At 35.4% G+C, this 12,232-nt stretch overlaps 1 protein-coding gene across 1 annotated transcript in view; it reads right to left on the bottom strand.

The window, feature by feature from the left end:
* Positions 1-817: 817 nt before the first annotated feature.
* The window catches only part of LOC121318164 (potassium/sodium hyperpolarization-activated cyclic nucleotide-gated channel 1-like), a 77,882-nt gene continuing 66,467 nt past the window's right edge, over positions 818-12,232 (bottom strand). Inside the window, exon 8 of the mRNA XM_041254553.1 lies at positions 818-1,930. Coding sequence (XP_041110487.1) covers positions 972-1,930 — 959 coding nt within the window. The 3' untranslated portion in view covers positions 818-971. The remainder of the gene's footprint in view (positions 1,931-12,232) is intronic.

The raw sequence follows: 12,232 nt of genomic DNA, 5'->3' as shown, positions 1-12,232 counted from the left end.
ATCTGGAACACTAGACCTACAACTGACATTTAGTTCATTTTTATATCACAGTCTATTGCATAATGGTGATATTAAGTTTATAAATATTATAAATGTACACTTATAGTTATTAATCAACATAACTTAATGTCTGTCTTGTTCTGAGATTAGGAATAGAAAAATGGTGTCATCCATCCTACTGTCAGACAAACTTCATCCTAATCTAGAAAAAAAGCAGCAAATATAACTTGTATTCCCTCTTGGACCCATAACACTGGCATGGTCTTAATTAACCAATATTCAAGGATTGTATTTCCATAGACACATTTTAAAGAGTCACTGAATATCTAGCATCACACCTACAGTGCTAGTTTCAACAAATTTAGGTCTCTGAATTGAAAAAAAATAAGTATTTACCTAAAAGCTGTTTAGGTAGATTATTTAATATGTGCTTTCCAAAACACATTTTATTTCCACAGTGATGGCATGGTTGCTGCACTTGAGGAATTTGTTCCTTGTTTTTTCTCTGAACAGTGAAGAAAAAGTATCTTATAAAGTCAAGTTTTGGTTGATTGGATTCCACTTACAAAACATAAGACAAACAAAACAGCATAAAAGGAAGCCACATCCCAAAAATTCAGATCTGAAATCATAACGGAAGACTGGTATTAACAGCTTTAAATAATGTCTCTTCCAAATATTAACTGGTGTGTAATTCTATATATATATATTATATATATATATATATATATATATATATATATATATATATATATATATATATATCTTGTATGATATATATATATATATATAGTACATTCTTTCAAGTTGAGGGGGAAGGGGTGTTTATTTAATATTATACAAGGTTAAACTGTACAGGTGATCTATCAGGTCATTGTTTCAAAGAAACATTGAGAAAACAAAAATACTCAAGTATTTTTTTTTCTTTAACAGTGTCCTGTCGCCATACATTAAAAATAAAAACTGGGGGATCATAAATTTGAGGCAAAACGAAGCTTGTCTTGTTCAGCCTCTGTACTGCTTAAGACTGTGGACTCCCTTCTTGACCCCAACGAATCCCTATGCTGGGAGGAGGGAGGCTCACGCACTGGAGGCAAAGCCCCTGAGGACATCTGACGGAAGAGGTTCACTCTCTGTGGTACGGTGGTTCTGATGCTGCCCTGAAGCCCTGTCCCCTGGACAGCAGACACAGGAGCAGGGCTGGATGCCAAGGATTCCCCTGGTGACGGGTGTGGCCTGGAGATAAGTGAAGTCTCATGGGGCAGTGATGGCTGGGATGCAGAGAGAGGCCTCACATCTCGACTCAAGCTGCCGGAGTGCAGAGCCTGGGTACTCTTGTGCATGTCACTTCTCTGAGGTGAAGGTGCTTTCTGCAATTGCTGCTGCTGCTGTTGTTGTTGCTGTTGATGTTGAATGAGTGATAGTTGAGATGCCGTCGGCGAGCTGTACTGGAAAGTTCGACCTGCCAGCGGGCTGTGCACCGGGGGGCTGCACACGGCTGTGGTGTAGGAGCATGGAGATAGGATTGCTGCCTGCTGCTGTTGCAGGGGTGTCTGTGGGCTGGGAGAGGCCGAATTCAGGTTGCCATGGGACATGCTTGGCAGGGCATAGACGGGCTGTGATGGTGCCGCCATGACCCTCGTGGACTGCGCAAGGGTGGAGGATGCACTGTATGTGAGAGCTGGGGACTGCTGGAACTGAGAGTTGCCCAGGGTAGTAGTGTATGGTGGCTGACCTGGGGAGTTAATGATTGAATTTCCAGAGATCGGGGTGGAGTTCATCCCCGTCACTGACTGCTTGCGGTCTACCATCATTACCATCTCCCGGTCCTGCCTGATAATCTGCTTCAGCAGCTCGTTCTCCTGAGAGTTGAAGACACCAGCGTTCAGGTCCTTCTGGAACTTCTGCAGCAAAATGGAATTCTTCTTCCCTGTAGGAGAAGAAAAAAGAAAACAGATGTAAGTTTAGTCAAAAGCTATCAAATGAAAATCTTTCAAACTCTGAAAGTAAACAGAACAAAAGTTATATAGGGATACTAAATTTTAGGACTTATAATTTTTAAATATATTATAATTTTTTTTATTGTAAAACAATTACTAAAACTAACAAAAATAAACAACCAACCAAAAATAACCTCCTAGGAAATAGTATTGCAGTGTTTCTTACAGTTGTGCTTTGCTATGTACTGATGTAGTAGTACATAGGGTGCTGTTTATAATTTCACATATTTACAATTAGACGTTCCCAAATCAGTTGACTGCATATTTAGCAATTCTATCATTTGAAATGAAAGATAATTACATTTTATCATATTAAAACTGTAAGGCATAGCATGTTGGTTACAGGCATAAACAGATTAACAAAGTCATCATCAAGTGTCTGTAGATACATAGGATTTGTGTGGTCTTCTCTTGGTTTAGCTAGACATGTCTCTTCTAAAATGTATTATATGGTTCTTAACATAAGTGCTTTCTCTATTGAGTCAAGCCCCTATATGTATATGGTACAAATTAAATTAATATTTATTTTCGCTGAAATTGAGTAACAGTACCACTTTTGCAAACTGATATTTCGTTGGCAATATGACTCGACTGGACAGAGTGAAAATAATTGTAAGTCAGATGATATTGCAGAATGTCATCTCAGCTGCTGTTATCTTTCCTCTTATGAGTTTTGGGCCATGCTGACACTTACGCAATACTGATCTGGAATGAATTCAGAAAGCTCCAGTGTAACCATTGGATGTACATGTGAAGCACCACCAAACAAAAGCAACTTTAATCAATATTATAAAGGAAGAAGCATACGTTATTGCATGGGTGGGGGACATACAGTACCACGGATGAAGGCATTCATGTGACTTTCTTTGTTTTTATGTAAAATTAATACGTTTTGAAAGATTAATTAACTAATTAATTTGTAACTTGTTCAAATAAGGGAAACTACTCAAACAACGTTTATTTTCAAACTGAATTCTCAGAGAGAGAAAATTCAGTGGAGGTTTTATGTTAGCTCAGCAGACAATGTCTCAAAAATATGCATCAGGGAACATTAATTTAATATATATAGAAATATTGTCCACTGACCAGTTCCAATGTGTCAAAGTGAATAATATAAAGTCAATGTGGGATTTATTTAACAACCACTTACAAATTACTAAGCAGTATTAACTCATATTAACTTCCTGACGGAATATATATATAATATATATATATAGATATATATATATATATATCTATAAGATATATATATAATATATATATATACGGAACGTTTTGCAAAAGTATTCAGACCCCTGACAATTCACTATCATATTACTGAATTCCAAATGGTACATTGAATTTCATTTCTGTTATAATATTTTTTTAAATACAAAAGTCAAAATCAATTATTGTAAGGTGACATTGGTTTTATGTTGGGAAATATTTTTAAGAAAAATAAAAAACTGAAATATCTTGCTTGCATAAGTATTCAACCCCCACACATTAATATTTGGTAGAGCCACCTTTCGCTGCAATAACAGCTTTAAGTCTTTTGGGGTAAGTATGTACCAGCTTTGCACATAGTGTCAGAATGATTTTGGCCCATTCTTCTTGGCAGATTTGCTCCAGGTTGTTCAGGTTGGTTGGATGACGCTTGTGGACCGCAATTTTCAAACAGTGCCACAGATTCTCAATGGGATTGAGATCAGAACTTTGACTGGGCCACTGTAGGACATTCACCTTTTTGTTCTTGAGCCACTCCAATGTTGCTTTGGCCTTGTGCTTGGGATCATTGTCCTGTTGAAAAGTGAATTTCCTCCTAAACTTCAGTTTTTTAGTGGACTGAAGCAGATTCTCTTGCAGTATTTTTCTGTATTTCGCTCCATCCATTCTTCCTTCAGTTCTAATAAGATGCCCAGTCCCTGCTGATGAGAAGCATCCCCACAGCATGATGCTGCCACTACCATACTTCACTGTAGGGACAGTGTGTCTTGAGGCATGGGCAGTGTTAGGTTTGCGCCACACACAGCGCTTTGAGTTTTGGCAAAAAAGCTCTATCTTTGTCTCATCTGACCACAAAACCTTTTCCCACATTACAGCTGGGTCACTCTCATGCTTTCTGGCAAACTCCAGACGTGCTTTCAGACGGTTCTTTTTGAGTAATGGCTTCTTTCTTTCCACCCTCCCATACAGGCCAGTGTTATGCAGAGCTCTTGATATGGTTGACTGGTGCACCACTACTCCACTCCCAGCCACTGAACTCTGTAGCTCCTTCAAAGTGATTGTTGGCCTCTCTGTAGCTTGTCTCACAAGTCTCCTTCTTGTTTGAGCGCTGAGTTACTGCATTAAGACAAGTCTTGTGAAATATGTTCCATAATGCTATGACTGATAAACACTACCTCCTCGTCCCTCTCAGCATGGAAATGTGTAGGCACCTTGCTCTAATCACTTAGCAGGCAAGGGAGATGACTATTTTAAAAAGTCTGCAGCCGTCCTAGATCATGTAATCCAGCAGGAGATGGCGCACAGCATGGAACATTTCAAAGATGTTATTGGAAAAACTCCCTAGTGGTCATTCAGATACTACATGCACTAACTATGACTGTCACGGTCCAAAGTGTGTTACTCTACTCCATTACAGTTCACTAAATTGAAACAGTATTTCAATCAAAAGTCCAGTGAATGCAATTCTTAATGACTAATGGAGTCTTGCCTTTTTTTCCTGCTGCCTGCATTTGTTGATTGTCAGACATTTGCTATAAAATTATTGGACATTTATAGGTTTTTGTTTAAGTCTGTTTAAAGATATTCTCTTCCAGAACTGTACATTTTATGCAATAGCTTAAAATAAAAATAATAGGTCAGCTTGTGTCCAGTTTTGCTGGAGATGGATTTCACAGCATGCTTTTTCTTCTTTTAGTTTTCATCTACATTGTCACATAACTTTATTATATAATGTATGGTATCATTTTTGTCTTATCATGGCAAGTATTCATTATTATTATTATTATTATTATTATTATTATTATTATTATTATTATTATTATTATTAATTTTGATTAAGTAAATCACGTTACATTTATTAATCTGTTAGTGACTGAGAGTCTGTTAGATCCCATATTTGCTGGACATGGTATAGAGGCACAAGGCACTGAGGCTTATTACGATCAAAGCTACGTATTGTAGTTTTTAAATCATCATATTTTGGCATCTAAAATGTAAGAACTGGGCAACTCTGCCTCCAAAATTAATCTGTATTGCTACATCTAAATTAAACATTAAAAAAAAAAAATGCATGTGGAGAATTAAAATAAAAAATATAAACTTTTACTTTGATTATTCATCCATAAGTCTTCACCTTTTTTTTTTTTTTTCAATTGGCTTCCTAATGTGATCTGAAACAGCTGATGGGAAATCAGTGGGGCATTTTGCTTTGCAAAATGAATGCCTTGCAGTTCACATTTTACAGCATGTTTTATGTACCATTTCTCTTCACACTGTTACATAATTTATTTATGAATGTGTTTTTTTTTTCTTTTGCCAGAACACAATGCAAGTATTCCCTTAACCTTCACATGCTTTAATGGTAGGTTAATACATTACATCCACAAACATAGTTACTCATATTATTATTATTATTATTATTATTATTATTATTATTATTTCTTAGCAGACGCCCTTACCCAGGGCGACTTACAGTTGTATACAAAAAAAATACATATCAATAATTACAATACAATTAAGAGCAAGATACAAAATACAATGACTTCAGTCCTAATAAGAGCAGCTTCTTCAATTAATTCATGAGTCAAAGCTTTGTTAACAAAATTCATCATGTTCCTATTCCCAAAGATGAGAAACCATGCTATATGAAATGCAGTACGGTATATATTTGCAAGGTGCTGTACATCATGATGATAAAACAATATTAGAGTAGCCAATCTATGGTTCGACACTAGAGGTTATCCAGATGAAGCTTTGAAGAGAGAGGGTGAACTGAAGTTGATGTGCTCAATTTGTGCTTTAATTGTGCACTGAATATATAAAATGGACAACCTTCAACCCGTTTCAGAACAGAAACAAGTTAAAGAGGTTACAATATCTACTTTTATGAGAAAATATAATTGTTTAATAGCTGTAGCTCTCTTTCTAAGAACATTTTCCAATCTCAAGTTTAATGTTAAACCATCTGCTCTGTGGACATTAAAGATACCATGATAACGTAAAATGGGATGGTTAACCCAACTGTCCAGTACAGGACATTGTTAAATGAACCCATGTCCTGGCAAATTTCAATTCAAGACCCTTTGTTTTTGTCTACCACTCTCTTTACCACAAGGCCCCCTCTTACCTCCACTTCCTTGTGTCTCCCTACACCCCCCTCTCATCCTCTCGGCACCTCTACTGGCCAACTGGTCATGCCTTCCCTCCATCCTCCCGTGCCTGCTCCCTCTCTTCACTAGCTCCTTTGTGGTGGAACCACAGGAGTGTTCTGTCTCTCCTTGCCTTCCGCTGCCTTCTCAAGACTGTTTAGACTGCACTTGTAGATCTCTTGATCTACCCCTCTTGCTATGCACTGGATTTGCCCCACCTATGCACCATGTTACTGGATGCTCAGCTAATGCACAATCCTTGCACTATTGCACTATTATTATGTCATTGTAGATACAAATTGTTTTAATCCTAACGTGTTCCTTTTTTTTTTTAAATCTCATAACATAGTCTAGTAGCATTTGCACTTACTGTAAATGATACTGTATTTAAATATTGATTACTGTAACCTTGTATTGCCCTGTAACATCTGTAGGCCACCTTGGATAAAGGAATCTGCCAAATAAACTAATGATACTAATAAACATTTTGCTTAAAATTCTTCCATTCCCCAACCGCAATAAAAGTAAGGGGAAGAGACAACCTTGGAAATTAGACGTTGCAAATCATTAGATCTATACTGCATAAATATCTTTAATAAATACAATTTGGGGACTGTTTAAGGTCTATGGTCTCCATTTTTAGAACCACATGGTTTGATAGATTCTTCTTACAGACCCCCGTGGCTTGGAACCCTTTGCCTTTTGAATTCCACCAGTTTAGTTGAATTAATAATGCAAATTAAAGAATATGTTCTTTGCAATGTAATAAGATGATTACCTGCTGCCTACTGTCCTCCCAGGACACTCTTGAACACGAGATGTGCTCATCTCAAGAGGCATTCCTGGTTAAATAATTTTTAAATAGACATAAATGCATTTTGCAACATGTTATTTGATCATTGCATTGTATTTTCTTTACACATGTACCAGATGAGCCAAACACAGTCAATATACAGTACACCTGGCATTGACCATGAAATGTATTTTTATCCTGAATGAGCCAATTTTTGTATTTTTATTATTCATTTTTCCAAAATGTTTTGCTAATAGATTAAATCCACTTGTTTTAAGTGTCATATGCATATTTAAAACATGCGTTTATTATATTGTGTTTATACTGTAGATAAAGAAAATAAATATCAAGATAATACATATTCAATTATATAGTCATTTACTAAAAAGGGCAATGTAATGATTTGAAATGTATGACAAAGGGCATATGCTTTGGGCTATATTTACTAGCATTACTGCAAATTGGGAAAAGCAATGATTACTGGTATTTATTGTCATTGATATCTTGAAAATAATGTGCTCAGTGTTAGTTGTGCAAGGATAAACTAGTTCCCTGCCACTCAATGGCCCCACAGCTGACTCCCACTTATGAAGATTGAATCCACAGGCTGTAATACATAGATGTACTAAAGTGTCGCAATAGTCGCAAACCAGTTGCAAACAAGTCTGAATTATTGGGTGAAATGCACTAAACAAGCACAATGCTATTTGCAACTTTTTAGGAAATGCTTTGCAGCAGCAGTTTTTTTCTTTGTGGTTCAAGCTTAGATGAATATGTAATTATGGGCATTCCTGCATAAATTCCCCAAAAAAGGGGCAGAGATAGCGCAAATTAGGGTTCTCAGAGATTATAATTAGATGTACGAAAATTGCCAGCAATTGCGACTCTTACAATTGTATCAATTTGTTAAAAAGATTTCAAGTCGCAATTGCTGCTGACATTTCCCAGTCCACTTTTTCTCTTGCGTTGCCAATTGTGCTCAATGCATTTTTGATGCGAACACCCAAGTACCTAATTTTCACGAAAGGCAGGGTGCACTTAGAAGCTTTGAAAACAAATTTCTATGACATTTCCAGTTTTTCCAGCGTGTTGGGAGCAATAGTCTGCACACGTGCCACTAACCCCTCCAGCTCATTATGAGCATCTGTATAGGACCATGATCTACTTTGTGTCAATTGTCTAAGTAGGCCAAGTTAAAAAATAATAATAATAATAATAATAATAATAATAATAATAATAATAATAATAATAATAATAATAATACCAAAAAACCCTACAATCATTTAGTTTCAATTCATAATAATCTTTTATTCGTATTGTACACCAATGTGTATGATGCAGCAGCATGATTGATTTTTTGTTACCGGTAGGCTAAAGTGCTAGGTGTTCATTTGATTTTACTACAGTACTGTATACTGTAGAGGCTGACTGTACAGATTTACATTTTTACAAAATGTATGTGTAGCCTATCCAAAACACATTAGTGTTATTTCAGTGCAATGATATAGGCGTTGAGCGCTGTGCATTATAAATATATGTGTATGCGATTTTATTGTACTGTTTTTAAACCTCCTTATGTAAGACTAACATGTCCGGTTTAGCGAGGGGCTACTGTATGATTCTGAAAAGTTTTTTGGGGTTGAAGGTGAGGGTCCTACTATAGAATCTGATGGGATTAAACTGCCTTTCATTTATATTTAACAAAAACAATGTTATTTTGATTCTTGCACTCTTGCATGTATAGATGTTCTTCGGGCACCCTTTGCTGCAGCAAACCACAACTCAACTCCTGCTATTTATTTGAACAATGTCGCATGACTCTCGCAATGTATAATGCTAGTGATCTCTCTAAGAAGACGCAGGAAATATTTAAATTAGTATATTGCGGCTCTCTTCATTAACATATTTTCTCTTCGTACACGTGACAAAATGTGCACTTTGCTAAATGTCGCAACGAAAATGCAAATTGCGGTATTTCTGCGTTGCATCTGGCCCATCTTAATACACCTATCTCTTTTTATTTTAAAGCTTGTAGTTTGGCAATCTCAAATCAGAAATTAAAACCCAGTACATCCACAGAAAGGCCTCATGTAGCTGTTTCCAATTATATAATATGTTTTGTTGTTGAATGTATTACCTTTTTTTAAAAGCCGCGCACACCGAACAAATCTTTAAAAAATACAAAATATATAACTTCGACCCCCTTCTACAATAGGATTTTACAGTTGCAAAATTTTATGAGGATTTCAAATGAAAAATCTGATTTTAAATATCTTCTACTGTTGAGGTGCTACAAGATTTTGTCCGAGCCATGGTCTGTATGACAAAATGCCCTGAAAACTGACCTATTTTCAGCACTGTCAGCTATTTTAGTCCAGACTAAACAAACTAACACAAAGTACATTGCCAAATCGTATTGAAAACACTTTTAACCTTAAAATATATGAATAAATACAAGTAAAAAAATACAGTTGTTTTTATCATTCAATAATTTTGCATTATGAAGAGAAAATCCATATTTATATATAAGCATTATAGAATTCGATATAATGAATAGCAGATAAAAAAAGTCTATAGAAAAACTAACTATAACTTAAACAAAAAAAAGAATATAGAAAAACAAACTATAAATGGCGATAAGGCAATACACCTAACTATAGTGGGCTGCTGCAATAAATGTAAAACAAACAAATAAATGCATTTCATTTTTGGCACATAAACATAATGTACTGTATATTTCCTGACTTTCAATCATTTTTCATTATGAAGAGAAAATCATATTTATATACAACGATATAGAATTCAATATTACCATGAATAGCAAATCATCAATAACATCACCAAAAAAAAAAAAAAAAAAAAGTCTATTGAAAAAAAAACGTAAAGCATTCATCATAAAGATAATGAGGTGTAGCAATAAATGTGACCACCATTGTAAGCAAGCAAACAAACAAACAAATAAATAAAGTGATGCAGTGGGGTGTATGTGCTGTCAAGTACAAGCCTCCTTTCACTTGTTTCCTCTTCCACTTCAAAATAGGCGCTCGCAGACGTGTTTCATGTGTATGCGTCTTTGAAGTGTATCATCAAAACTGGCACGTAGGGATATCATTTTTCATTCCTAGTGACAAGCCTTTTTCATTGACAAGCTTCAGAAAGACCTAGTTAATTGACCCATGGCTTATTATTGTCGTAAGTTATCCCGGAAGAGAGATAGCGTCATTAGTGTTTAGGCACTGAAATTAGAGTGCCTAAACATATAATATTTTTTAATAATAATCCTTTATTAAACCTAAAAAAGAACAGTCCTACTACAGTGACAGTGCCTCTGGGTTTCTGATCCTTCAGATCAATTCCAGATTTTTTTTTAATCCTTTGATGGAAATGTCTGGTCTACTTTTAATCACTGTCATTCTCATATCCACTTTGACGTCTGACACATTATTTCCCTTGTCCGGCGCTCCTTTCCCTGTTCTGCATGCCAGTGTGCCAGAGGTATATGTAATACATGAAACAAATGCGAAAGAATATCTAGATGGATTTATTGTTTAAATCTTTGAAAATTTGACTGCAATACCATCTTGACCTTTAACTCACAAGTATGTCCTGCCCAACTCATGTCATAACTCCAGTAACTAGAATAACTGTGGAAACACCTCCTTTTTCACCAACTCGAGATGTCCATCAACTCAAGTTCTGGGAAAATTCAGACCAATTCGGGAGCACTGGAGTTGCCTCGAGTTGGCTGTCCATGGAAACAAGGTATTATTTTTTGCAGCCCCAGTTAACAGTGGCCTTTGTCAAATCATTTAAACTAACGAGTTGTATTATCACAATTCTCTTTTTTTTAATTGCCAAAATAATTGTACAGGATTTATATTCTGCCTTCCTGCTCTGTGAAGAAAGCCAGGTTCATAGATGTCCGGAAATAAATTATCAAAAATAAAATGATTTTCACAGTGCTCCAGCTATTCTGTTTTGTAAACCAAGAAAAAAACAAACAAAAAAAAAAAAACCTCCACACTGAATCTCGTTGGTCAATGTATGGTAAGATTGACAGAGGAAACAACCAATGGTACTGTAAGCACATATAGCTTGATACTGCACTGCCAGTTTCATTATATCCAAACATACTCTGTTGTGGCCGATCTGCTGCTTCACTAAGTGTTAGCAGATCTGCATCATGAAACAAGCACATTGTGAATATATTCATAGTTTTATGAAAAGATAATCTTGTCCGTACCACTTTTCCCACTATAAATATGTGAAGTATTTGTCTATATAACGAGGAAGAAGTAATACAGCCGTAGTCTTGCCAATAGCCGTTGTTGCTATGACCTTAACTCTGACAACAGACATCATGAAAAAATTGCATAAAATTGCATAATTTCTTCTTCCTTATTTAAGATCCATACATATTTACAGATACATATGCTATTTTTACATGTTTGTGTGTATATATGAAAGACATATATAAAACTTTTATGCTATTTTTGATATAACGTTCGTATTAAGTCATGTACTGTATTAGAAAACGGACTCTCTTTTTGACTATTTAAGTTAAACTATGTATTGTAATTACTTGATTCGTTGTGGGATTTCAAAGTTTTCTGTCAATCAACCAAGAAGTTACAATATCCAGAGACAACCGATGCCCTCAAGTGCCTTACTGCTTTTATAAAACAGACGTATAAACATTTTATAAAAAAGAAAGGACAAATCTATATTGTTTCTAAAGATTTATTAACATTTTGAGGTATAGCCTTCCACAAGTAGTCCCTAAGAACTAAAAATAATACTCAAGTAAAACATTTTCATGTTTTTTATTTATTTTTTTAATAAACACTTGAAATAACTATAAAAACCTTGCTAGATGTGTTTCAGAGCATTTTTTTGACTTTAAATAACTATCAAAAAATAAAAAAATAAACTTGCTTAGTTGAGTACCTGTGAGGTGACTGCCTTCCTGCATATTCTATGTAACATTGTTGCTACTGTAGGTAATTCACTCCCATTGGCTCTAGCATAACCAAACAGCACAATAGTTTAAGATGCTTTGTTAGGATGAAGATTGTTAATTATTA

The sequence above is a fragment of the Polyodon spathula genome, chromosome 1, assembly GCF_017654505.1.
Source record: "Polyodon spathula isolate WHYD16114869_AA chromosome 1, ASM1765450v1, whole genome shotgun sequence".
NCBI classification, from domain to species: Eukaryota; Metazoa; Chordata; class Actinopteri; order Acipenseriformes; family Polyodontidae; genus Polyodon; species Polyodon spathula.
The sequence above is the reverse complement of the archived record's forward strand: the minus strand, read 5'-3'. Positions and strand labels throughout refer to the sequence as shown.